Source organism: Squalius cephalus, assembly GCF_949319135.1.
Source record: "Squalius cephalus genome assembly, chromosome: 13".
Classification (NCBI taxonomy): Eukaryota; Metazoa; Chordata; class Actinopteri; order Cypriniformes; family Leuciscidae; genus Squalius; species Squalius cephalus.
The window spans coordinates 12656042-12681374 of NC_137134.1; the positions used below are offsets into that span (position 1 = coordinate 12656042).

General features: G+C 37.7%; 1 protein-coding gene across 1 annotated transcript; it reads left to right on the forward strand.

Moving 5' to 3' along the window:
• Window positions 1-613: 613 nt before the first annotated feature.
• Window positions 614-24982, forward strand: smc3 (structural maintenance of chromosomes 3). Its single transcript, XM_079889953.1, has 29 exons — window positions 614-833; window positions 1372-1447; window positions 1586-1624; window positions 2548-2615; window positions 2759-2830; window positions 4420-4499; window positions 4590-4668; window positions 4945-5062; window positions 7185-7360; window positions 7512-7592; window positions 8060-8224; window positions 9477-9598; window positions 11192-11405; window positions 11522-11625; window positions 11892-11991; window positions 12592-12752; window positions 12857-12998; window positions 13714-13864; window positions 13959-14111; window positions 14713-14864; window positions 14959-15117; window positions 16014-16121; window positions 16207-16315; window positions 16389-16636; window positions 17373-17585; window positions 22799-22987; window positions 23079-23256; window positions 24485-24591; window positions 24745-24982. Exons 1-29 carry the CDS (start codon window positions 819-821, stop codon window positions 24814-24816), a joined length of 3651 nt encoding a protein of 1216 aa, XP_079746079.1. The 5' UTR covers window positions 614-818; the 3' UTR covers window positions 24817-24982.
• Window positions 24983-25333: the final 351 nt, after the last annotated feature.

A 25333-nucleotide genomic window follows, 5' to 3' on the forward strand; every position in this document is an offset into this window, starting at 1 on the left:
TCATAATTATGACTAAATCATAATTATGAGATTAAAAAGTAGAAAGGTTGAATTCTTTACCATAATTATGACTGTTCATGCCTAATGTAGACTTGTATGTAATAATACCTACTTAGTATGTCATACTTATGACTTTGAATGTCATAATTTTGACTTTTTATGTCATTACTGTATAACTGTACGATCAACTAGTTTATACAGTCTATGGATCATAATCAATAGTTGTTTTCTTATGTGGTGGAAATGGGTTTCCATACTTTTCTGTTAAATAAAGAAAATAAAGAAAAAATTAAAAATTAAAAAGGGAATATAAATAAATGAAACAATACACTAATATCAATAGTTTATTCTACAGCAGCTGTCTTGGCGCCCAATCTCTTCCACGACGGACTAATCTAACTTTACAAAATAGGGGTAACGTTATGGACGAACTAGATGTGATACTAAAGTAAAGCAATGAGTTAATTAAACATTCAAGTAGGACAGCTATAATTAATTTGTCTTGAAAATTTGAGGCTCGTTCCGTCCATTTACTTCTCCTTTAAACATTTATTTTAAATTATACTTATATGTCCCCCTAAAAAGTAAAATAGACTCGTCCGTTCGGCCCGCCTCTTTCGCCATTTTGATTGTTATGTCTGCTTCGTGAGGGGAGGGAAAATAAAATTTGATCGTACAGAAGAGTAAATATCGGACAAATTTATTCAGTGTGCAGACATATTTATCTTCACTCAAGCCCTTCTTCTCTCTGAGGAGGAGGGTGTTTAATTCAGCTTTGTTCGGCTGGTTCCTGAGGAGAGATTTGTGCATAAACCGCCATGTACATTAAACAGGTGAGTGAGTGAGATGCTACTCACGCGTTGCGTGTAAAATGATGATATATAGGTTGAATAATGCTATTAAACTACCTATTTACATTTTTAAATATCAAATGTGCACAAACATAAGTTTTTGTTAATTTTGAGCTCGATAGGTTGTAAGTTTTAGCGATTGTATGGCCTTCAATGAAGTTAGCATTAGCTTTAGCATTAGCTGTCAAACCCCCCCAAACATTGCAATAAAGTATTTAATATTTTTAAACCTCTCATATTGAAATTAACTTTAATTTGCTGCTGCCCATCATATGTGAGGATACTGCTAGTAGAAAATTAAGCTATTTCTCATGTAAATACTTGAACTCCGTTATGTATTGTGTAAGTTAATTCATAATACATAAAGTCTTGTATACACAAACATCTGTAAGTTTTTGTTTAGATTACACTCTTTATTTGAGAGCAGGTTTTACTTTCAGTATATTTGAAGGAAAAACATTCTAGCAGGTTGTATTGCTATAACACTATGTTGACGTTATTTAATATAATTGTCTTTCAGGTTATTATTCAGGGGTTTCGCAGCTACAGAGATCAGACTGTGGTTGACCCCTTCAGCTCCAAACACAATGTCATAGGTATGATTTTCATCAGATTTATACATTTTGAATCACATTGTTTGCTTTTTACATTTATAAACTTTCAACAACAACAAAAAAAATGTTTTAACATTTGTTTAAAAAAAATCACATATCAACAACATATTTTTTTTACAGTTGGAAGAAATGGATCAGGAAAGAGTAACTTCTTTTATGGTAAGTAATTATTTTTTATAAGGGTGCTCCGATCAGGATTTTTTGGGGAGCCATCATTTTTTTTCAACGACAATGTATTTTAAGTATATATATAAAAAATTAAGATTTAAGGCAGTGTCATGAATTGACAATAATCATGACAACTCTTTAATAATTGGCAAGCAACATATTCCATTCCCTCTCTTAGAGGAGATTAGGAACAGCTGAGAGATCGAATATAGCATTCCTATGAAGTAAATAATATTTAAACAACAGTTTCTATCAACAGAAAGTAAATGTTTAAAAAAAATTAAAACCACTGTAGTTTTCATTACATAAATTTAATTAGATTAAATCTACTAAATCTGCTTAAATGAGTGATTTTTCTCGTTGTCTTTTTGACTGAACACACATATCCAATATACTGTTATACATGCAACTTATTTTTATTAAACAACTGTTTATGTTCACTTAAGACATGACCGACGTTGTTTAAGCGAATACTCACTAAGCCGGGCATTTAGACACATTTCTGTGTGTATTTGACTCTGTAGGCGCGAACCCGAAGCTCAAAGTTCACTTTGCTTGTTTGTGTTACACTCCGTCTCAGAGCGCGCACACAGAAAGCCCCTTGGAGAACAGTATCTCTTCCGCGGCTTAATGTAATTTTAATAACTTTTTATTAAGGATATTGTCCTGCAGTTTAGCAGCAGTAGACTGTATTTTATGACAATCACTGATGTTAAGTTTGGGTGATGAAAAATTGTCTTGTGTGTTTTGCATCATCTGAATTAGACCACCGATCAAACTATATAAAACTATTATCGGCCGATAATGATCGGCGACTGATCAAACGGAGCACCCTTAGTAATTTAATACGTCAAAACACTGACAGTGCTGGTGAATAGTTTGTTATAAGCACTTTTCATTGTTTCCCCCATCAGCCATACAGTTTGTGCTCAGTGATGAGTTCAGTCATCTTCGACCAGAGCAACGTCTGGCTCTGCTTCACGTGAGTAACATTATATTTTGTTTCAGTAATTTAAAAACCCATAAAAACACCTTTGTTTGATAATTGATCAATTATTTTATGTAAAAACATTTTAAGTACATTAAGTAATTTTCAGTAACCATGCTAAACCATGTATTTTTTAGGAAGGCACTGGTCCTCGAGTCATTTCAGCCTTTGTGGAAATTATATTCGACAACTCTGACAACAGGCTGCCGGTAAGAAATGTATCTTAAAGGCCCTGATATACTCAACGGTGAAGCTCTTTTGCGTTCTTTGTTTAGGGGTAAAAAGAAGTTTTAAATACTTTTGCATAGATATACTGTTAGGCAACATCCCAACGCCGTCCACGCTGCGGAGAGCGATGTTTAGTTGAATATGTAAATATGTGATGTGCGAGAAAACCGCAGTGAAGAAAGCATCTGATCATAGCGACGTGGATATGTTTTCATGAGCTCTGCAATTCGACACACCTGTGAAGTATATCGCTTGAAGTATATCGTAGTGTTGTCACGATACCAAAATTATGACTTCGATACGATACCAGACCAAAATACCTCGATACTGAATCGATACCACGGCAAAAAAACGAAAACAGTAAAAGTAATTGAAAAATATGACAGAACTTACAAATCATTGTTTTATAAATTAATTTAAAAAAGCTAAAAACTCACATGACCAGCATGTTCCTGCCCTGCTTTATGACCATTCCCTCCCCTTTATTAAAAATAATAATAATAATAATAATAATAATAATTACATGTCAGTGTGAACGTCCTTACCGAGATGTTTGCAACAATCACATTATTATCAATCATGCTAACATTTACAAACCTTTCACAACTCTGAACAGGTTGGGATGACCAAAATCTTATTTCATGATACGAGTCATTTAATATTTTTTAAATGTAATTTTATAATTATAATATAGATATTTTATTTAATTGTATCTTTGTTATTAAAAATAAGCAAAAAAGCAAATTACAGACAATATGACAAATACTAGGCCATAAGAGACAAATATAATAAACAGTGCTTAATTAATTTTTTGAAAGCTAAATAGACCTTCTGTAGCTGAAAAAATAAGGTCTTCACTCTATAAATTAACTATAGACTGATTCTTAATAAATAGATTAAATTTATTCAGTCAACCATTGGGTGACTGTCTATTTTCTTTTGTTGTTGGATTAACATTAATCACACAGAATATTACGCTGCCGGTCCGGCCCTTTAAGACCTGCACGTATCCAATACATTGGAACATATACGATTTCTTTTTACAAACGGTTTACGTTCACTAAATACATACCCGACTGTGTTTACGTGAATACTCGCCCAGACGTGCATTTTTACATATCATTTTGACTATTCAAACGTAATAATCCGCGAAAGAGAACTGAAGTCGCGATCGTATGCTGTCTGAACGGCGTGTGCGCGCGCTTCAGGTCTGAGCCCGGCAGCGCGAGCACGTCCCGCGCTTTATTTTCTCATGCATGCAAGTTTCTTTGTCAAGTGCTGCGCACATATATTTTACTGTTCTGCTTCCGTTGTTTAGTGAATGTACACGTCCTGACTCCTGCTGTCACACAGCTACGCAAATTAAGAAATACTGCTCTTATTATTTAGAGTACTGTCACTCTTAAAGTACCGGTACTAATAAAAGTTAATATCGTATCGTTTTTAATAGCAGGGTATCGCGATACCTTTCTAGTACCGGTATATATCGTGCAACGCTAATCAGGGCCTTAAATGATGGGAAGTGCACTGAAGTAAAGGCAGGTGAATAACATAACCTCATTGCTCTCAGATCGATAAAGAGGAAGTGTCTCTGCGCCGTGTCATCGGAGCAAAGAAAGACCAGTACTTCTTGGACAAAAAGATGGTCACGTAAGTTTATTTCTCGTAACACATCAGAGAAGCAGCGGACTGCTAATGATTCAAGCTGTAACTGAATGCATTGTGTTCTGTGCGTTTCAGTAAGAACGACGTGATGAACCTGTTGGAGAGTGCTGGTTTCTCCCGCAGTAACCCTTATTACATCGTCAAGCAGGGAAAGGTATGTTAGTGTCTCTTGACATGACAAATGATTTTTACAGCTATTCATGATTTTTTTTGAAGCGCATTATCGCTTAAGATGCTGCTGCAACTGTGTTTTCCAGCCCTCTTGGATTGTAGCAAATAACAGCATCTCTCTCATTAACATTAATGGTGATTTACAAACAAGAATGTGGCTTTACTTGGGATTAAAGTGGTGCTAATGCTGTTGCTACTCGTTCTAAATTAATTTGCTCACTTTGTTTTTCCCTTTTGATTGTCTCCAACATGATAATAGATCAATCAGATGGCGACAGCGCCGGACTCTCAGCGTCTGAAGCTGCTCAGAGAGGTGGCAGGCACCAGAGTCTATGATGAGCGCAAGGAGGAGAGTATCTCGCTCATGAAGGAAACAGGTAGATCCTTCTCTGAGATTGTTCTGTTTAAATGTATGATTAGAGTGAAAATGCCATTTTTCTTTTCCGATCTGTATTTCTCTGCTTATTTTAATAAAAGGCAAAATATTTGCAGTTTACCTTTTTCTTACGTAATTGTAGAGCCGCACGAATAATAGTTAAAAGATCGCAATCTCGATTCAAACACCCATATGATCTTATTCCTAAATGAAAACGATTCAGATGTGTCTATTAAACCTTTGACAAGTATGATCAGCGAACATTCAAAGTCTGTGTTGGCACTGCCGCTGAGCCAGAGAGAGCAGTTGTCATGTAAGCTTATGAAACAGGTTATGATTTAATGGTCGAACATTAAGAAATTAAGACAGCCAGAAATATTAGCATTGCATTTTTACAGGTTTAATTTAATTTTTTATGTAAAATAAAAAAAATTTTGTAAAATTTTCTTAAATAATTTTTATAGTGAACTATTACAATAGTAATGTATTCTTGTTTTAATTTAGTAATTTTATTTTTTTTACTTGCTAATAATAATAATAATACTTTTATAGCCATTTTGATATATAATCACACAATTCTAGCCAAATTGTGCGGACCCTACAAATAAGGACAGCAAACTTGGTATTTATTTTAAACCGCAATTGCAATATTTATCAGAAAAATGGCAATTTGCTTTTTTCCCCTAAATCGTGCATCCAATGCAATATAAAAATGTGTTGTCTATTTATTATCTTTGTATTATTTAGTGGAGCCAAATCTTTTAAATGAATCACTAAAGCAGTGCAGAAAACACTGCAGTAGATTAGGGCTGGGCGATATATCGATATAAAAAATATATCAATATATTTTTAAATGTGATATGGAATTAGACCATATCGCATATATCGATATAGTTCAAATTTGTGCTGTGATCCTTGCTCCAAGCAAGCTGCTGACCCGGAGCTCTCAGCACTGCTCCCCGCGCCCCCACTCCTCCTTTTCCACTCTGCGTGCGTGTTTAGAGCATGTTATGTTATGAGAGGTGAATCATGACTACTTCAGAAAACCCAGCACAATAGGAACTACCAGGCAGTGACGTAAGTGTACGCTGAAATAAAGTCTTTCACTTCAGAAAAAACGACTTTCTCACACTCATCAATTGCATGCGCAAATGCGGTGGCGCATGCTGTGTATTGCCTCACTGTATGTAAAGTGCAAAAGAAACTACGAGCATGCAACGCCGTTACGTTGTAAATTACACGAAATAAAAGTAATGCAGTTATGATTTTCATTCTATTCACCAGGAGCAGTTTCCATGTTTCATTATCAGTTCTTGTTAGTATTGTGTATTCACCATGGTAACTGTCGTTTCCATATTAACCCCAAAATGCCACTTTATTTTTCTTTGTGTTATTTTTTATATTTTTAAATGACTGTAGTGGCTCATACCAACATGTATTAACAAAAACTAGTTTGGGACTGCTATTTAATAGCTTTAGCATAGGCCTAATGTTTATTTATTAGTACTAGTCTTTACTATTAGTCATATTCTTACAATTTATGTGTATGTTAAGTAAAGGGGGACAGTACTTTGGTGTGTGTTAACAAATTTTGTGTAAACATGCGTTATAATTTGCCTATATATATATATATATATATATATATATATATATATATATATATATATATATATATATATATAGAGGCAAAATCTAACACGTTTACACAAAATTTGTTAATATATATTCAATGTAAATTTTGATAATCATAATTAATAAATCGCAATTATAATTCCAAGGGAATAATCGGCAATTATGATTTTTGTCATAATCGTGCAGCCCTGGTGAAGAAACCTGTTTATTATTTATTCATTCGATTTTGCAACTGTTCATTGAAATAGGCGGTTTCAATAAAACTACTTGTAACGTCCTATTTGGCTTTGATTTTGACTGAACATTTGCTCTCACTTTGCGGAAAAAATATCGGGATATATATCGTATATCGATATTCAGCCAAAATATATCGGGATGTGACTTTTGGTCCATATCGCCCAGCCCTACAGTAGATGCTTTACTGTGTTTTTTTATAGTCAAAGGTTTGTGACATGCAGTTCTTTTGTGTGTGTGTGTGTGTGTGTGTGCAGAGGGAAAGCGAGAGAAGATTAATGAGCTGCTGAAGTACATCGAGGAGCGTCTGCACACTCTGGAGGATGAGAAAGAGGAACTGGCTCAGTACCAGAAATGGGACAAAATGAGGAGAGCTCTGGAGTACACCATCTACAACCAGGAGCTCAACGAGACCCGGGCCAAGATGGATGAGGTACACACACACCAAACCTTACTTGTCATCACCTTCTTGAGTTTAATTCGGTTGTGACTGTAAATAAATTAGTATTCAACACACTGTATTACTTTGTTGCTGATGTGTGATTAACATAATAATTTATTGAAGGTGTGATTCCCTCCTCTAGTTGTCCAGTAAGAGAGAGACCTGTGGAGACAAATCTAGACAGCTGCGAGATGCACAACAAGATGCTCGAGACAAAGTGGAGGTAAACTGAGCTTCTCTGTGCATTAATCACTGATGTTTATTCATGTTTCTTGTTCTGCAAAACCGTCCTCAACAGCCTAACATCATCATGAAATGTTTTGCATAAAAATTTGCCACAATTTCTTTAGAAAAATTAAAAAATCTTGTAGATTACAATTTATTTTTACCTGCCTCTGCAGTCACACATCAAAAGGAAGTATTATACAAAAAGAAAATTCTTTATACAAAAATAAACTCCTTTTTCCTTTAGATTAACATGCACTGATGAATCGAGCACAATAAACCAGGAACAATGATTGTAAATGGGGTCAATTTTGATTTCACGTTAACTTTTCTTCCAGTGTGTCGGCCTTAGTAATTTAAAATAAAGTAATGAAATGTGAAGATTCCCTAAAACGTGCTTTCACGCGTCATACAGCAGCTTACGTTGGGTCATCTTATCTAACCTCTCTCTCTGTGTCTCTGTAGGAGACGGAGCGTGTGGTGAGGGAGCTGAAGGCTCGAATCTCCGCCATGAAGGAGGAGAAAGAACAGCTGAGCGCCGAGCGACAGGAGCAGATCAAACAGAGGACCAAACTGGAACTCAAAGCCAAAGATCTGCAGGACGAGCTGGCAGGAAACAGCGAACAGAGGGTGCGACTAGCAGACGCACACACGCTAACACATGCACACGCTACAGGCACACATATGCACTCAACACACACATTTAGAAGAAGTGTGGTCTTAGAAAAGTGAAAGTTACTGTCTTTGAGTTGTATACGTTACTGTTCAGAAGTCTCTTACGCTCATCAAGGCTCATCAAAAATACAGTAAAACCAGAAATATTGTGAAATATTATTACAATCATTATTATTACAGCGTCATTACTCCAGTCTTCAGTGTGATCCTTCAGAAATCATTCTAATGTGATGATTTGCTGCTCAAGAAACATTATTATTATTATGTAAAAAAACAAAAAAATTATTTGAAACATTATAAATGTCTTTAATTTCACTTTTATTCATCATGGGCACATTAAATTGATCAAAAGTTTGAATTTCTTTCACACACACAAACAAAGTTGAGTTATATCAGCTCAATTACATGGAGTAAAGTGAGTTGACAAATTATCCAATGATGTTAATTATCACAGCTCTAGTTTAAAGAGCTACATTCAAAAACAATTTTTTTTTACTTTCCTTTACTTGTGTGGAGTACATATAAACATTCATAAGTATAAGCCCCATTTCCTCAAACAAATACCCACCTGCTTGTTCTTTTCTTATTGCTGCCGCTGAATTGAGGTGGCTGGTGCACAAACAAAGCGATGACTGAATTCACAGACACAAACACGCGGGTTTGATACACATGCTCGCAAATGCAAACACATTAATTATACACACTGAGAGCCAGAGATCTGCAGGAAATGCTGGCAGGCACTAGTGAACAGAGGGTCTGCAGTGTCTCCGTCTGCGTCACTAACTACACACGCTCACTCCAGCTCGGGCTCGCAGCCAGACACAAACACACACATAATGCTTGTGTATCCCTGTATGTGTGAAATACACACTTTTGGTCAGCCCCTCTTGCATCCCGGCTTGGCTTATAGAGGGATTAGCCCCACCTGGCCAAGTGTGTGTGTTTTCCTATGGAGGAGAGGCAGAAATGCGTCATTTGCCCTTTGATTGGTGAATGTAGGTTTGCTCAGACGGAGATCCCCTTTGTTCTGCTCATGACACTGAATCTACACACCTGTTTATGCGCATTTCATTCTTCTTCATTTAAATATGAACACCTCCTCACGCATCTGCTCAAAATGTATTTAGGCTTTCTATTAAAAGAGGCGAGAATCATGAATTGATGCCGCGACTTGTGATTAAATATGGTCTCACTTCCTTTCCAACAGAAACGGCTGCTCAAAGAGCGCCAGAAGCTTCTGGAGAAGATTGAAGAAAAACAGAAGGAGCTGCAGGAAACAGAACCCAAGTTTAACGCTGTGAAAGAAAAAGAGGAGCGAGGAATTGCCCGGTAAACTTTTTGAAGCATTGAAAGGGCCCATGAAGTAGGGAACATAGTTTTCTTTCCTGTGTTGATGTATTTCCTATTAAACGGGAAGTTGGGGTGGGACGTGTTTAGGGGTGTGCCGGTTTCAGAATTGGTTATGACGGTTAAGACGTGAGTCAAATGTGACGGTTCGTAACATAACCGTCGCCGCCGGGGTGGGGGGGGGGTGGGGGATGCGACGTTCGTCTGTTATAGGACAACTTAGTTTGAATAAAATTAATATTTGTGCAGTATTCAATGTTGTTATCAATAGAGATACGCGGATGGGGTATAAGTTCATCCGCAACCGCATCACATAACTCATCATCCGCACCAACGTTTTTTGACCAAATTTCAAAGCTGCACCCGCCCGCCATCCGCTGACTGTTTTGCGGTCTATGGACGATGCAATGCTCTGCTGATGCGAGCCGCAAGAAAGCCCTTGTCTGTTCTAGAAAGGATGCAGCAAAGATATTTAATGCTAATGTGTGAGGCATAGGCCTACGCTGAGTTTCATTCATTTACGATGAGATGCGCTCTAGTTCAACTTCACAATGCAATGCAAGTGAACGCGGTGCATCGGAGCCTCCATGTCACGGTTATCATATTGTCTCCTATATTTGCTTTTTATTTATTAAATACATGCAATTGGTTGATGAAACATTTATTAAAATTAAGATACAATTTGTACAAAACGAAATTTGCTTTAAAGAAAGGCTTTCTACAAAGCAAAACTTAATGAAGTGGTGAAAATCATGTCTGACGATTTACAAAACAAAACTTCATTAAGTGGTAAAAACCATGTCTCCCGATTGCAAATGTTCATTGCTAATGTTTGTTATTGCAAATGTTTTTCATTTGTTTAATAAATCTCATAATGATGGCACATCACTATATCATAGTCTTAGCTTTTATTTCTATCTCAAATGATTTGCGGTCGGTCAGGGGGTACTTGGCACAGAATCAAATACAGTTGGAAACGACGTAGACCATTAATAACACAGACTGTTAACAATTGTTTTTAATTAGTATTTAAACATTCTCTATGATAAAAAATGTTTGTAAAAAATATTTTAATAACACGGTTTTGCCGGTTATAGAGATCTAATGACGGTGTTCAACTATAACCGTCGGTCTCACGGTTATATACTAACCGTCACACCCCTAGACGTGTTAAAGTTATTCGTAGGCCATCTTAGCTGCGTTTGGGACTCAATTAATATTACGTTACATCACAAAACCATAATTTACTTATTGCTACTGCTACTACATTATCATTTTAGAGGTTTGTGATTGGATTATTCATCATCACTGTTATTTCATAAAAGAAGTAGTTTGTTTTCCTAATATTTTATCGAATTGTCAATATTTATTTCTTCAACATTTGGCTTAATAATATTGCCTGTTTTTCCATAATCAAATTTTTCTAGTCCCGCCCTTCGTTTTGTTCTCACAAATTATTTTGATTATTTTATTTAACAAAATGTCACATTAAGGAGGACATATGCATTACAAATGCTGTTTTGTGTCTTTAACCAATAGTTGAAGTATGATTCATTTGTTTGTGTGTTTTTTCAGACTGGCTCAAGCCACACAAGAGCGAACAGATCTGTATGCCAAGCAGGGTCGAGGCAGCCAGTTCACCTCTAAAGAAGAGAGGGACAAATGGATTAAGAAAGAGCTGAAGTCTCTGGATCAAGCCATCAACGACAAGAAACGGCAGATCGCCGCCATCCACAAAGATCTGGAGGACACAGAGGCCAATAAAGAGAGAAATCTGGAACAGTACACCGTAAGATTCGTTAAAAGCTTGTTTTGGTATTGAACAGTAGAGGACAGATTTTTTTTTTTTAGTTTTGCAAGATTTATGGATTGTTTTGAATGTATGACGCTTGACTTCGGTCACAGAAACTGGACCAAGACTTGAACGAAGTGAAGACTCGAGTGGAGGAGTTGGATAAGAAGTACTACGAGGTGAAGAACCGAAAGGACGAACTTCAGAGTGAGAGAAAGTAAGATCCTCCTGTTCTTATTCCCAATGCATCATGGGAAATTGTCTGGCTTTGGCCCATTTTCCAGCATCCCACCCTTTCTTGTTACCTGAACAAACCGTTCCTCTCCTCACCTGGCATTTTAGTTATTAATAATCCAGGAGTCATAGGTTTCCCAGCACGATGAGACTTGACGGATGGGCTATAGAATAGGGTCTCCTGCTGAACCCAGGCGTAGTGTTTGTGAGCCAGAGCTGATGGGTGTGTCTGTGTCCCTCCTCCTGCAGTTACCTGTGGCGGGAGGAGAACGCAGAACAGCAGGCGCTGGCAGCCAAACGAGAGGACCTGGAGAAGAAACAACAGCTACTGCGAGCAGCCACCGGAAAGGTTAGAAACCAAAACAGTCATCTGTACTTTATTTTCATTTTTTTATATATAATTTTTATTTATAATTATATGTAATATCTTTCTACATCCTGCTGTTGTTGATTTAAGCAAGCCTTTAATGAAACTTAAAATATGGCCTCGGGATTGTAGGGAAGCACGATTTGGAGAGAAAATGTATATTTTTTTAAATAAAAATAATATTACTAATGTAATATTTACTGTAAAAAAATTCATACACTTTATTTTACAGTACAACAGTAAATTATAATTTTAATATTCATGTCATGTCTAATTTTAAACATTAAACCATCAAGTCCACCTCAGAGTTCATTATATGTAACCAGCATACATGTGTATTTAAAACACATGCCGCCCACTCCAGTTCACTTTGTATCGGCTGAACTGAACCATATCTGCTAAGCTCAACTTGGCTGCTGGATCGTTTCTCATGGACTGAGTCAGTCACTAATTATAGCAACTCTCCCACGTTACAAAAATATACATCAGTATAGATGAACTCCGTTTATCGTCATCTGGGCTTGAAATGAAAATACGAACTTGGAAATGCAATGTTTTGAATGTTGTTTGCTTTTCCTCCAGGCTATCTTGAATGGTATTGACAGCATTAATAAAGTATTGGAACATTTCCGCCGGAAGGGCATCAACCAGCACGTCATCAACGGTTATCACGGCATCGTCATGAACAACTTTGAGTGCGAGCCTGCCTTCTACACCTGTGTGGAGGTGACCGCTGGCACCAGGTCAGACACACTGTGCTTTATTATTAGTGTTTCCTGCTTAATGTCATGTGTCACACAGATGTTTGTGGCCGTGTGTTGACAGTAATGGAGTTGTGTTTGTTCAGGCTGTTTTACCACATTGTGGAAACAGATGAAGTGAGCACCAAGATTCTGATGGAGTTTAATAAGATGAACTTGCCTGGAGAGGTCACATTCCTGCCTCTCACCAAACTGGACGTCAGGGACACCGCTTACCCTGAGACTAACGTAAGCTGGACACATGGTTACCTACACCACTGACATGACATTTAAAATGCACCCTTACTTAGTGTCAGCATGAAATGAACATTCAATCTGTTTTCTAAATGCATGTTATTGATCTTAATGTAAACGATTCATCCATGTACTTTTCACTTTTTTTAAAGCATTTTTTGAGCTTGTAATTTAATCAACTCAACCTTCCAATGAAGTGACAGACTTCTTTCTGTTGATGTATACCGGACTTCTCCAATCATGTAGTCTGTTTAAACTCCACCACTTTAGATCTGCCTCCATCTAATGAACATCCGATGGATAAAACCAAGTCCCCACCCCACTTTAGTTTCTCACTGATCCGTTTCACTCGGATGTACGTCACAATACGGAATAAAAGATCCGTTGCTATGTCTGTAAACATTGCGAAATGAAAGTGACTATTGACAATGAACCATTTTTGCATGCGAAATGTAGGTGAAATTATGCTAATATTTCCAAGAAAAAAGCCTGGCTTCATTCTGGAATACCCAATTTAAAACATACAATCACCTTCAGATGGATAAAACCAAGTCCTGTCCTTTTTTTTTTCTTTTTTCTTCACATTGTGGAAGTAATTAAAAAGGGTTTGACTTTAAAAATTAAGCTTATTCATCTTCTATTTCTTATTTATTAATTTATTGCTATGTTTTGCTATTATATTAAGTGGAAATATACTAATTTTCTGTAGGACGCAATCCCTATGATCAGCAAGCTTCGTTACAGTCAGAACTTCGATAAGGCCTTCAAACATGTGTTTGGGAAGACTCTGATCTGCCGCAGTATGGAAGTGTCCACTCAGCTGGCTCGAGCTTTCACCATGGACTGCATCACTCTGGAGGGTAAACAGATGTGTTCCTATACGTGTCATTTTTTGTTTTTCATTCAAATGATTTCTGAGCCCTTGTCGTTGTGTTGTTTTGGTATGTGTAACAGGTGATCAGGTGAGTCATCGTGGCGCTCTGACCGGTGGCTACTACGACACGCGGAAGTCCCGTCTGGAGCTGCAGAAGGACATGAGGAAGGCCGAGGAGGAGCTTGGAGAACTGGAGGCCAAACTCAACGAGAACCTGCGTAGAAACATTGAACATATCCTCCACATTTACACCTCACACACAGGGTTACTTGTGATGGAGTGGCATGAAATCGAATGGATTGTGAAATTCTACTTGTGTGTTTCTCGGCCAGCTGGGCTTGCTGGTGTAATCGGCCTAGATGACACAAGGTCACAGAAGGATCACTGTATGAGTCAGCTAGTCATTAACGTGTATGTGGTCATGTGTGAGCTGCACACCTGGTGTTATATTAGTAATGGAGGGATGATAATGTGTAGTTGGATTGGAGGATGTGATTCTGAAGGCCTCAAGTGAAATTCATTTCAATCCTTGATCGAATCACACTAGATTTGCGTGGCTCATACTCTGACTAATTCAGAACTAATATGATGACACAACCTCCTTTTCAGCTTCAGCAAAAACAGGCCAGATAAAAATATTTAAAAGCCCTTCAAAGAATGAGCACAGCTGAGAAGCATAAAAGCATTAAGAAAATATAAAAATAAAAGTTAATTAATACTATACAAATAATACTAAAATAACACTGTCCAGAAGCAGATTATCTAAAGTGATGCAGCTTTTCAGGATTAAACTGGATCACAAGTTCTTGTGGGCTCCTTAACTCAGTTCTTCACGTATCAATAATGAAATTGACCAGCTGATGAATCAGATGCAGCAAATCGAGACCCAGCAGAGGAAGTTCAAAGCATCCAGAGACAGTATACTGTCTGAGATGAAAATGCTGAAGGAGAAGAGACAGCAGTCAGAGAAAACATTCATGCCCAAGGTAATGCATAGTATATTTTCCAGCGCTAGTACTATAACTACCATTGTTTCTCTATCAGGTCTTTAATTTGGTTTCTCTCTACTGTTTCCCACAGCAACGCAGTCTTCAGAGTCTGGAGGCCAGCCTGCACGCCATGGAGAGCACGCGGGAGTCTCTCAAGGCAGAGCTGGGAACGGACCTGCTCTCTCAGCTCAGTTTAGAAGACCAACGCAGGGTGGACGACCTCAATGACGAGATCAGACAGCTGCAACAGGTTGGGCTGCTTGATTTATGGCAAAAGTCATGAACATTTATTTTGGGCTATATTGAGATGATGGAACCATTATATATCGTCGCTGTCGGGCGGAATCCTCGTATCTCCAAAACCATTATTTTTCAGGAAATTAAAAAAACGGCATATTTTTATATAAAAAACATATATATATATACACACGCACACATACACAAAAGTATATTAAAATATATTAGACCAATAATAATCATTTTATCGATAATATCTTGATTTCATAATCGATGGAAGCCAAAATCATAGAACAAAATCATGAAATTTGATTAATTGCCCAGCCGTAACAACAGCATGGCTGTTTTGTGCAAAGCGCAGTGTAAATGCCAGGGCCTCTGATTAGCAAAGTGATGTTTACAAGGTCCCAGGCCACAAGGAAGAACTAGTTGTTGTGACATTGTATGTGTATGACGACTCCATACAGAGGCTGTAATCTCATCTGAAAAGTTAGTCAATGTGAAGCTCTGTTAGATGTGTGCGAGAATAATCGCTGAAGCCTGAGGCCACAGCTGCAGCTCTTCACCACCTCCAGCCTGACACACGACACACACAGCAGACAATTAAAAAGCTACTTTAAATGTTGTATAACCGGCCCACATCATTAGCCTTTGTTTTTTTTGTATTGCCTTCCATTTGGTTTGCTAATTTTGTCTGCTTTTGAATTTCCAGGCAGGCTTGGCCTTTAAACATATGCATATGATTTTCACTTGTTCTTTTAGATGTACGTTCACATGGCCAAAAGCCACATCATCTTTTTTTTAGACTTAATAATAAACCATTAAAACCGATCATGTTTCTTTTGGCCCTTCAGTCTGGGGTTATTTATAGATGTTTGTGTTTCATGTGTGTAATGTTTTTTACTATAGGACAACAGACAGCTGCTGAATGAGCGAATTAAGCTGGAGGGAATCATGACCAGGGTGGAGACGTACCTCAACGAGAACCTGCGCAAGCGTCTCGACCAAGTCGAGCAGGTGAATATAGCAGTTTTCCCTTTTGGCAGTATAACCTGTATGAAATACAATGCCATATAGTGCACTAAAAAGTGTGTTTGTGTAGGAATTGAATGAACTGAGAGAAACTGAAGGAGGAACCGTCCTCACTGCGACAACGTCAGAGTTGGATGGCATTAATAAACGCATAAAGGACACTTTGGCTCGCTCTGAGGGTGAGTAAAGATTAAAATCAGTGGTTTTTTTTATTTTATTTTTTTTTATTAAATTTTGTTTCTCATTTTTCAGATTTGGACACCCTCATTGATAAGACGGAGGTGGAAATAAAGGATCATCAGAAGAGTATGGAGCGCTGGAAAAACATCGAGAAGGAGCAGAACGAAGCCATCAACCATGACACCAAGGAGCTGGAGAAGATGACCAACAGACAGGGCATGTTACTTAAAAAGAAAGAGGAATGTATGAAGAAGATCCGCGAGCTGGGCTCCTTGCCGCAGGAGGCCTTTGAGAAGTACCAAACGCTCACGCTCAAACAGGTACACAGCCGTTACAGAAAATGCAAGATTTATGGTCAAGTTGCTAAGAATTGCCCATATAATTTCCAGTGACACATTTAGAGTGGTGATATACCATTTTTTCCTTCTTGTCGTAAATGAGGTCATAAACGAGTATTACATAATGAAGACCACGATTTGTCCGGATACCCTTTTACCACCTCCTCGACTCATGTCTGGCATTAATTTTTCCTCTCGTCCCCCTCCAGTCTCGCAGCTCTCCCACCTGTCTCATATTCTTTCTCTTAGTTGATCTTCCTCCTCTCTCTCCACCTCTCCAGTCAGGGGCTCTATTGTGTGTCAGCCCTCCTACACTGAGGTGACTCATTCTTCATTACCCCATGCTTGCGCTCCTGTTTTTTCACCCTGTCTTGGTGAACTTGAGTGCGTGGAGTTGAGGAGGGAGGTTGAATTGTGCCATATCTGTCTTGTTTCTTTAGCTATCTTCTGGAATCTTCTCTTGTAGGTTCAGAAGTGGTAATAATGGCACAACGTTTATTCAAGTGATTTTGTTCTGGAAAAATTTACTTGCACATTTTTTTTACATTCCCTTGATGAACTACATTTGCTTGCAAAGAACGCTACTTTTCTTCGGTGAACGCAAAGCATTGAAATATAATTTTTCCTCCCATCTCAAATTGTTTTCCATCATGTCCCCTCGATACTATTTCATGCGTTACGTGTTGTGTAATGATTGTGTGTGTGTGTGTCTGTGTAGTTGTTCAGGAAGCTTGAGCAGTGCAACACCGAGCTGAAAAAGTACAGCCATGTGAATAAAAAGGCCTTGGACCAGTTCGTCAATTTCTCAGAGCAGAAAGAGAAGTTGATTAAGAGGCAGGAAGAGCTGGACAGAGGATACAAATCCATCATGGAGCTCATGAACGTCCTGGAGCTGCGCAAATACGAGGCTATCCAGCTCACCTTCAAACAGGTACGACCATCAGACAATCAGACTCGCTCAAACTCAAATATCTTCCGCTGACAGGATTCTTGTATGTTGATGATCTTGATAAGTTCCTGTAAAGTAGGGTTTACATTTCAATTTTTATTTATTTTTAAATTTTTTTACAAATCTAGCCACCGATAAAAATGTTGCTCTCTCAGCTTTCAGCTCTTGGCCTGCCGAAGATTTTTTTAGGGTTTCCGCGGGGCATTAAAAAGCATTTAAGTCATTAAATGGATTTTGCGAAAATTAAGGCCTTAAATGGCATAAAAAAGCATAAATTTTAATCCTACAGGCATTAAAAATGTAGATAGTTTTGAAGAAAATTTAATATTATCAATATATTTGAATATAGCCTTCATAATTAATAATTTTTATTTGCTGTCGCAAAATATGTAGGTTAGTGTTATAATAAACACGCTGAACCAGCATCCGGCCGGAGCAAAATTGCCGTGATGCGGAGGTGACGCGGGCATTTTGTACAGCCGTGGACAGGAATAAAACTTTGACCAGAAAAATGGGAATGTGCAAATTCCGGCAGAAGTGGCTGGAAGACGAACAATTTAGGACATGGTTGCAGCCCGTTGGTGGTCAAAATAAAGAAGGATTTTGCAGCGTTTGTTAAAAGGTATTTAAGTTGGGTAGCTACAACGGGAATCAATGCCATAAAATCTCATATGCAGTCTGACAGCCACAAATCGACGGTAAAAGGCAGACAGCAATTAACTGTGTGTAGTAACTTTCCCTCATCAGCTTGACATCCACTGTTAAAGCTCACTTTGCGTTTTTGTGCAGATGATTTGTTGACATGCAATGTTTTGTCACAGCACTGTCTCTTTTGACTGACTTGAGTGGTATAATTGTAGATTACTGTTTGTGTACGTGGCTTAAAATACTATATATATATATATATATATATATATATATATATATATATATATATATATATATATATATATATATATATATATATATATATATATATTAGTGGTGGGCATAGATTAATTTTTTTAATCTAATTAATCTCACTGTAATCTTGAAATTAATCTAGATTAATCTAGATTAAAATGGCTCATTTGAATTCTGCCGAAGGCATTCAGAGTATGTGTGCTACCCAAATAATGACTAAAGGGCACGTGTTTCTTAAATACAAAGTGACATTTAAAAGAACTTGTGAAGAAATGCCAGAGATTTTTTTTATTATTATTAAAACTAACATAATAAAGTATGATTTTTTTTTTTTTTTTTTTTTTTTACTTTGAGCAATGATGGAGCTATATAGACTCTTCTCTAGGAGCATATAAAACAAAACAGCTCCTTGGAAAAAAATGAAATGTAGCCTAATATTGTAGTAGTTATAAACAAAGGTCTATTTTTAGTTCAGATTAACATTTGAGGGCAGCAATTTTATTCATAATGTCAAAATAAAACCAACGTAATGTTACTTGAAAGCATTATAGCCTACTATTCCTGCCAGACTTCCATGGTTGCAGTGTTACTACAGTAAATCCATGGTAAATGTTGCAGATCTGTGGACACTGGATAGTTCATTCATGGCACAATGTAAATTCCTGGCTTCCACGCGCTGTTTGATCCGTTAATAACAGAGAAATGCAAATGTTTCTCACTAGATCTCGCAGCAATGTTATTACTTCTGTGGCGAATTCAAATGATTTCTTTACTGGATCTCTTATTAGCGCTGTGTAGTATCAGTGTCGCTTGATCACGATCGGCTCTCGCTGATAAACAACGGTCCGTCAACCACACAATAACGAGTAGCTCAGTTTCGTTCCGCTTACATTACGTTTGCCATTTGATGTCGGACAATGTTGTGGTCGCGCCAGCGTCTCTTACATTATGAGCGCGCTTGCCACGCGCGACCCGCCTACATTTGAAATAACGAAATTTTGGTCGGCAGGAAAAATGGTCCAACGAACCGTTCGGTTTGAAAATTCGCACCGAACACCGAACCGAATTCAGCTAAGTATACATCCGCGCTAAAATATCAAGGTGAAAGTCATCATAGCTTGCGTAGTAATAGACCCAGCTCCCAACCCAACTTTGAGAATAGATTAACGGCGATATTTTTTTTATCGCCCGATAAGAGTCTCACGTTAACTCCGATAACGGCCCACCACTAATATATATATATATATATATATATATATATATATATATATATATATATATAGGGGTGTAACGGTTCACAAAATTAATGGTTCGGTTCGATACGATACACTTGTGTCACGGTTCGGTACGGTTCAGTTCGGTATGTTTTCCATACAGCAAAAATAAATAAATGCCAGAGAAATTTCCTTGAATTTTTTTTTTATTATTATTATTTTATTTAATGAAACTAACATCATAAAGTATGATTTTTTTTTTTTTTTTTTTTTTTTTTTTTGTTGCTTTTTATACTGAGCAATAATGGAGCTATACTTGACTCTTCTTATGAGCATATAAAACAAAACAGCTCCTTGGACAAAATGAAATGTAATATTGTAGTAGTAGGCTAGTTATAAACAAAGGTTTATTTTAGTTCAGATTAACATTTGAGGGCAGCAATAATTGTATTCATAATGTCAAAATAAAACCGACGTAATGTTACTTGAAAGCATTATAGCCCACTATTCCTGACAAACTTCCATACCTTGCAGTTAGTGTTACTACAGCAAATCCATTCCACGGTGAATGTTGCTGATCTGACACCGGCCAGTTCATTCATGGCACGATGTTTCTTCCTGGTTTCCACGTCAGCGCTGTTTGATCCGTTAATAACAGAGAAATGTGCATGTTTCGCACTAGCTGTCGCAGCGATGTTATTACTTCAGTAATATTCAAATTCAAAAAGCATTTGAAATTCAAATGCTTTCTTTACTGGTCTGGATCTCTTAGCGCTGTTTGGTAGTGTTGCTTGATCAGGCTTGCGCATAGGGCTCGCGAGTCCCGCTTCACAGGTCAAAACTGATAAACGGTACACACAAACACAATAAGAGTAGCTCAGTGTCGTTCCTTACATTGCATTTGCCAGTTGATGTTGTGGTCGCGCCGCGCTTGCCACCCGCGACGCGCCTTCATTTGAAATAACGGAATTTTTGTCGGCAGAAAAAATGGTCCAACGAACCGTTCGGTACGTAATGCGTACCGAAAACCGAACCGAAAGCCTCATACCGAACGGTTCGATACGAATACGCGTATCGTTACACCCCTAATATATATATATATATATATATATATATATATATATATATATATATATATATATATATATATATATATATATTAGGGCTGTCAACATTAACGCGTTAACGGCTGCGATTAATTTTTGTCCAGTTTAACGTGTTAAAATATTTAACGTAAAACGCAGCATCCATTAATTTTTTTCATCCTTTGTGTAGCGTTACATTATATGATCCCGCTCTTATTCGTGCAAATGCTTTTAAACGCGCTGCCTGTGAATGTCCTGTCTGTGACACACACACACACACACACACAGAGAAAGACGGGCGCCAGTATCGTGCGCAGAGACAGCGTGCCAGAAAACGGTTCTCTTTCGCGCTTGAACGAACAATAACACACACAATTATGCTCATAGTATCCTCATAACATAAGAGCAGTCTTAAATTAGTGAAATAAAGTCTTAAATGAATGCAAAGAGTTGTGAGAGAATGAGGCGTGTGAGATGTGTTGTGCAGCAGAGGCTGGTCTTAAAGGGACAGCAGCCAATAAAGCTTTCTGTCAGTAAAGTTAAACAAAGAACAAAGGGAACAGAGACCGTTACTCACTGCTTTTGACTGAAGAACTTTTGTAGCTTTAATAAGGATTAGTCTATATTTAATTTATAGTTTATGCGTGCAGGCTGTTTGATAACTTTATTCAATTTCTGTATACGTCCTACCTGTTAAATATGACATTTATTATAGGTTTATGTGAGGATTGTTTAAGTTAATTTAAATTAAGTTATATTTTTTTGAAGCCTAATGTTAAAAAATGGATAGCTTTCAATTACACTGTAATGTTGGATGGCTATAATTAATGTTTAAAATTAGAGGGGGGGAAATCATTTTTATCCAGACATCAATAGCTGTATTAGTGTCAGTGATACTGGCCTTTATGTTGTCTCTACATTAATTTGTAGATTAACTGTGAAATTATTACATTATAAAATATATAAACTAATAAACCTATAAAAATGTAAGTGTTTTTAATTGCGATTAATCACAGAAAAAATGTGTGATGAATCGAGTCAATCGATTGACAGCACTAATATATATATATATAATATCCGTGGTTAGTCATGAGTCGTGTATGGCATTAAAAATGTAAAAAATGGCATTAAAAAAGTCATTAAATTTAGCATTAAAAGATACCTGCAGAAACCCTTATATTTAAATCGGCAAGTTTAACCCTCTGGTGTTCCTGACATTGTCAAAAATGACAATTTGTTTTTATTTCAATAAAATGAATGTACTATGTATTAGTTTGATTAAAAAAAAAAAAAAAAAAAAAAAAGTATTTTAAGGTAATAGATTATATTTATGCAGCATTAATAATCCATTTATTACCTTGTTAACCACTGTTTGAGCATAGCCCTGAAAATGAAATTTCAAATATTGAATGCTTTGGAGCACAGACATAAGTTTGATCTCTTTTAAAGAAGAAAATTGGCAGATAATTAATAATAAATAAAAAAAGTTAACTTAAAGTTTAAGTTTTGTGTTATGAAAAATACATAAAAATACCATTTGAAATTTTTTATATATGAAATATATATTTTCCAAAACATGTTTTAAACATTTTTGACTGCGAGTCACGTCGAAATCGACCAGGCTCTGGATGCCCAGCACAGAAAAGCAGTGTGACTATTTTATTCACGACCATTCAACCGTTTTGATTGATTTATGTCCATGATTTTTTTTTGTTCACATAGCAAGTGCCAAGACCTTTACCAAGTTGAGGTCAAAAATGACTGAGCAGCAGAGGGTTAAAAACACGTGCTAATTATAAACTTAAGCCTGATTGTGATCTGATTCAGCCATCATCTGTCACCAGCACCTTTCAGTCCTTCTTCCCGAGCCCTGGCCCTGTTTAAAACCCATCATCAGTGATTCTCTTATTGAAATCAAACTCCCACCGCAGTGAGCACAAATAAAAACAAGCATTCTGTATCCTGTTTAATAATGTGCTCTGTCTCCCCGCAGGTGTCTAAGAATTTCAGCGAGGTGTTTCAGAAGCTGGTTCCCGGTGGTAAAGCCACTCTGGTGATGAAGAAGGGAGACACTGAGGGTGGACAGTCTCAGGACGAGGGCGAGGGAGGAGACAGCGAGAGGGGGTCTTCCTCTCAGAGCAGTGTGCCCAGTGTAGACCAGTTCACTGGCGTGGGCATCAGGGTAAGGACAGCATGGACAATCAAATGATTGTGTGCTTATGTACACGCAGTTATTACATGCTCAAACTTGACAAACCGTGTTTGTGCGTCAGGTGTCGTTCACAGGTAAACAGGGAGAGATGAGAGAGATGCAGCAGCTCTCTGGAGGGCAGAAGTCTCTGGTCGCTCTGGCTCTCATCTTTGCCATCCAGAAATGTGACCCTGCTCCTTTCTACCTGTTTGATGAAATCGACCAGGCTCTGGATGCCCAGCACAGAAAAGCAGTGTCAGGTACCATCAGCCAATGCAGTGTTGACATTAGAGATGCAGTGGAATTTCAGCCACTGAAAAGAGGATAAAAGGCAAAAATAAACCACTAGGCCTACATCAAAAAGAAGTGATCTGGGGCCGGTTTCACAAAGCTATTTTAGACCGGTCTATAGTGTTAGACAAGTCTAAAATTTGCTCATAGACTAGTCTAATGCAAGTTAGACTGTTTCACAAAAATAAAGACTGACTTAATTTAGACCAAAAAAAATAGACACCTTACCCCCAGGCTAACTTAGGTCTAAGACTCTATGTTACCTTGGCAACCAGCAGTAACAATCAGTTACATTACAAACTGCCAAAAGAAAAGGGGAAATGGCTCAAAATTTAAACATTTCTTCTTGTTACTACATTCTCAAGTAAAATGTCCTTGTAACTGTTAGGGCTGTTACATAGTCAACGCGAGCTCCCTTTCATACGCAAGTGTCACGCGCGATGCGTGAAATGCAATACACCGTGACTGCTCAAACAGGGGGTAGTAGAGTCATAGTGGAGTCATAGCTCTGAATGCCCGTCTATTTCGCTTCAAACGCTCGCTTTATACGCGCGTCCTAATCGCCTTGGACGAGCGAATGGATTTAAAATGTTCAAGCGGCGAACTAGACGCGAAATTGACGCTCTATTCGCGTTTGGTGTGAACGCTGCAGCATAATAACAGGCTGCGATGTCAAGATTGCAATGCTGGAATGTGTGTGTGTGTGTGTGTCAGAGAGAGAGAGAGGCACGGGCGCGATCGAACAGTGGAAACATAAAAACATTCTGCGTCATTTATACTCCTCCAACAAACACATATTTTCCGCTGGGGTAAACTGCACTGAGCGGTTGAATGTGCTTACTCGATCCGCCATGTTTTTTGTTTTGAAAAGTGTCTTATTTTACCCAGAATGCATTGCAGTGTAGTCCTACTTAAGATAGTCAGAGTCTTAAGTGCTTTGTGTAACGGTCTGATTTAGATGTCTATCTGAAGTCTGACTGTCTACTATATCTAAGCCATAGTCAAAGTCTATCTTTGTGAAACCGGCCCCAGGTTTTAATCAAAATAATGCTTTTTTTCTTTAATTCTACCATACCTGTCGTTTGTTTTATCTTTTCACTACACACAAAATGTTTGGTTTTGGGAGGTTACAAGCTTCCGCTTGGAGTGAATAAGTGGTTTTGCAGTGCGTCAGTGGTTTGTATTGCTGTCTTTCAGATATGATTGTGGAGCTGGCTGGACATGCTCAGTTCATCACTACGACCTTCAGACCTGAGCTTCTGGAGTCAGCAGACAAGTTCTACGGCGTCAAATTCAGAAACAAGGTAACAGCATTATTAACACCTTGATGCGTGAAGTAATTAGCAAATGCAAATGAGTCTTGTGCATAGAAAATAAATGAGCTATAAATGGAAGTCTTGTCAAGCTGTACAGATGATGATTTTCCTAAGCTCTCTCTCTCTGTGTGTGTGTGTTAGGTGAGTCACATCGATGTGATCTCAGCAGAGCAGGCCAAGGACTTTGTGGAGGACGACACCACTCACGGCTGAGAGAAACAATACCCCGCTATCACTCATTTTCCTTGTTTCTCACCACCATCTCAACTGGTGTGTTTTCCTTTTTAAAATCCCAGTTGGAATGAATGAATGAAAAGCAAAAGTTTGTTTTTCTTAATCTGCTTGGATTCAGAACAGGATATGCTGACTTGTTTTACAATTTTATATTTTCTTTCCTCTCTGTTGATTCTCGTATTTCAAGGATAAAACACTGAAAACATTTTTTTAATATTTGATGAAATGTGCCGTGCTCCACACTCGAGTTATTTAAAGATGAGGAAGTTCAGACACTCAGTTTCAAAGTTAAGCGCCAGTAAAGGAACAATTGTAGTATGCTAAGACTGAATACACAGGTAGGTGTATGTTAAAGAGCTGTGGTTTGCAGTCTGCCGTTTGACACCAGTTCTCTCTTCCTTTACTAATAAACCAGCATGAGCTATTTCATCATACTCTCCTTTTTAAGTGGTATATGAAAACGGCTCGTTTTGTAGGTTTTCCGAATGAGCCTACA

What these genes read in the sequence shown, in the direction of transcription:
- smc3 (XM_079889953.1), top strand. An exon ending in CCTGCGTAGAAACATTGAAC is followed by an intron (nt 14,112 to 14,712) that starts ATATCCTCCACA and finishes TCAGTTCTTCAC; the next exon opens with GTATCAATAATGAAATTGAC. An exon ending in GCACAGAAAAGCAGTGTCAG is followed by an intron (nt 23,257 to 24,484) that starts GTACCATCAGCC and finishes GCTGTCTTTCAG; the next exon opens with ATATGATTGTGGAGCTGGCT.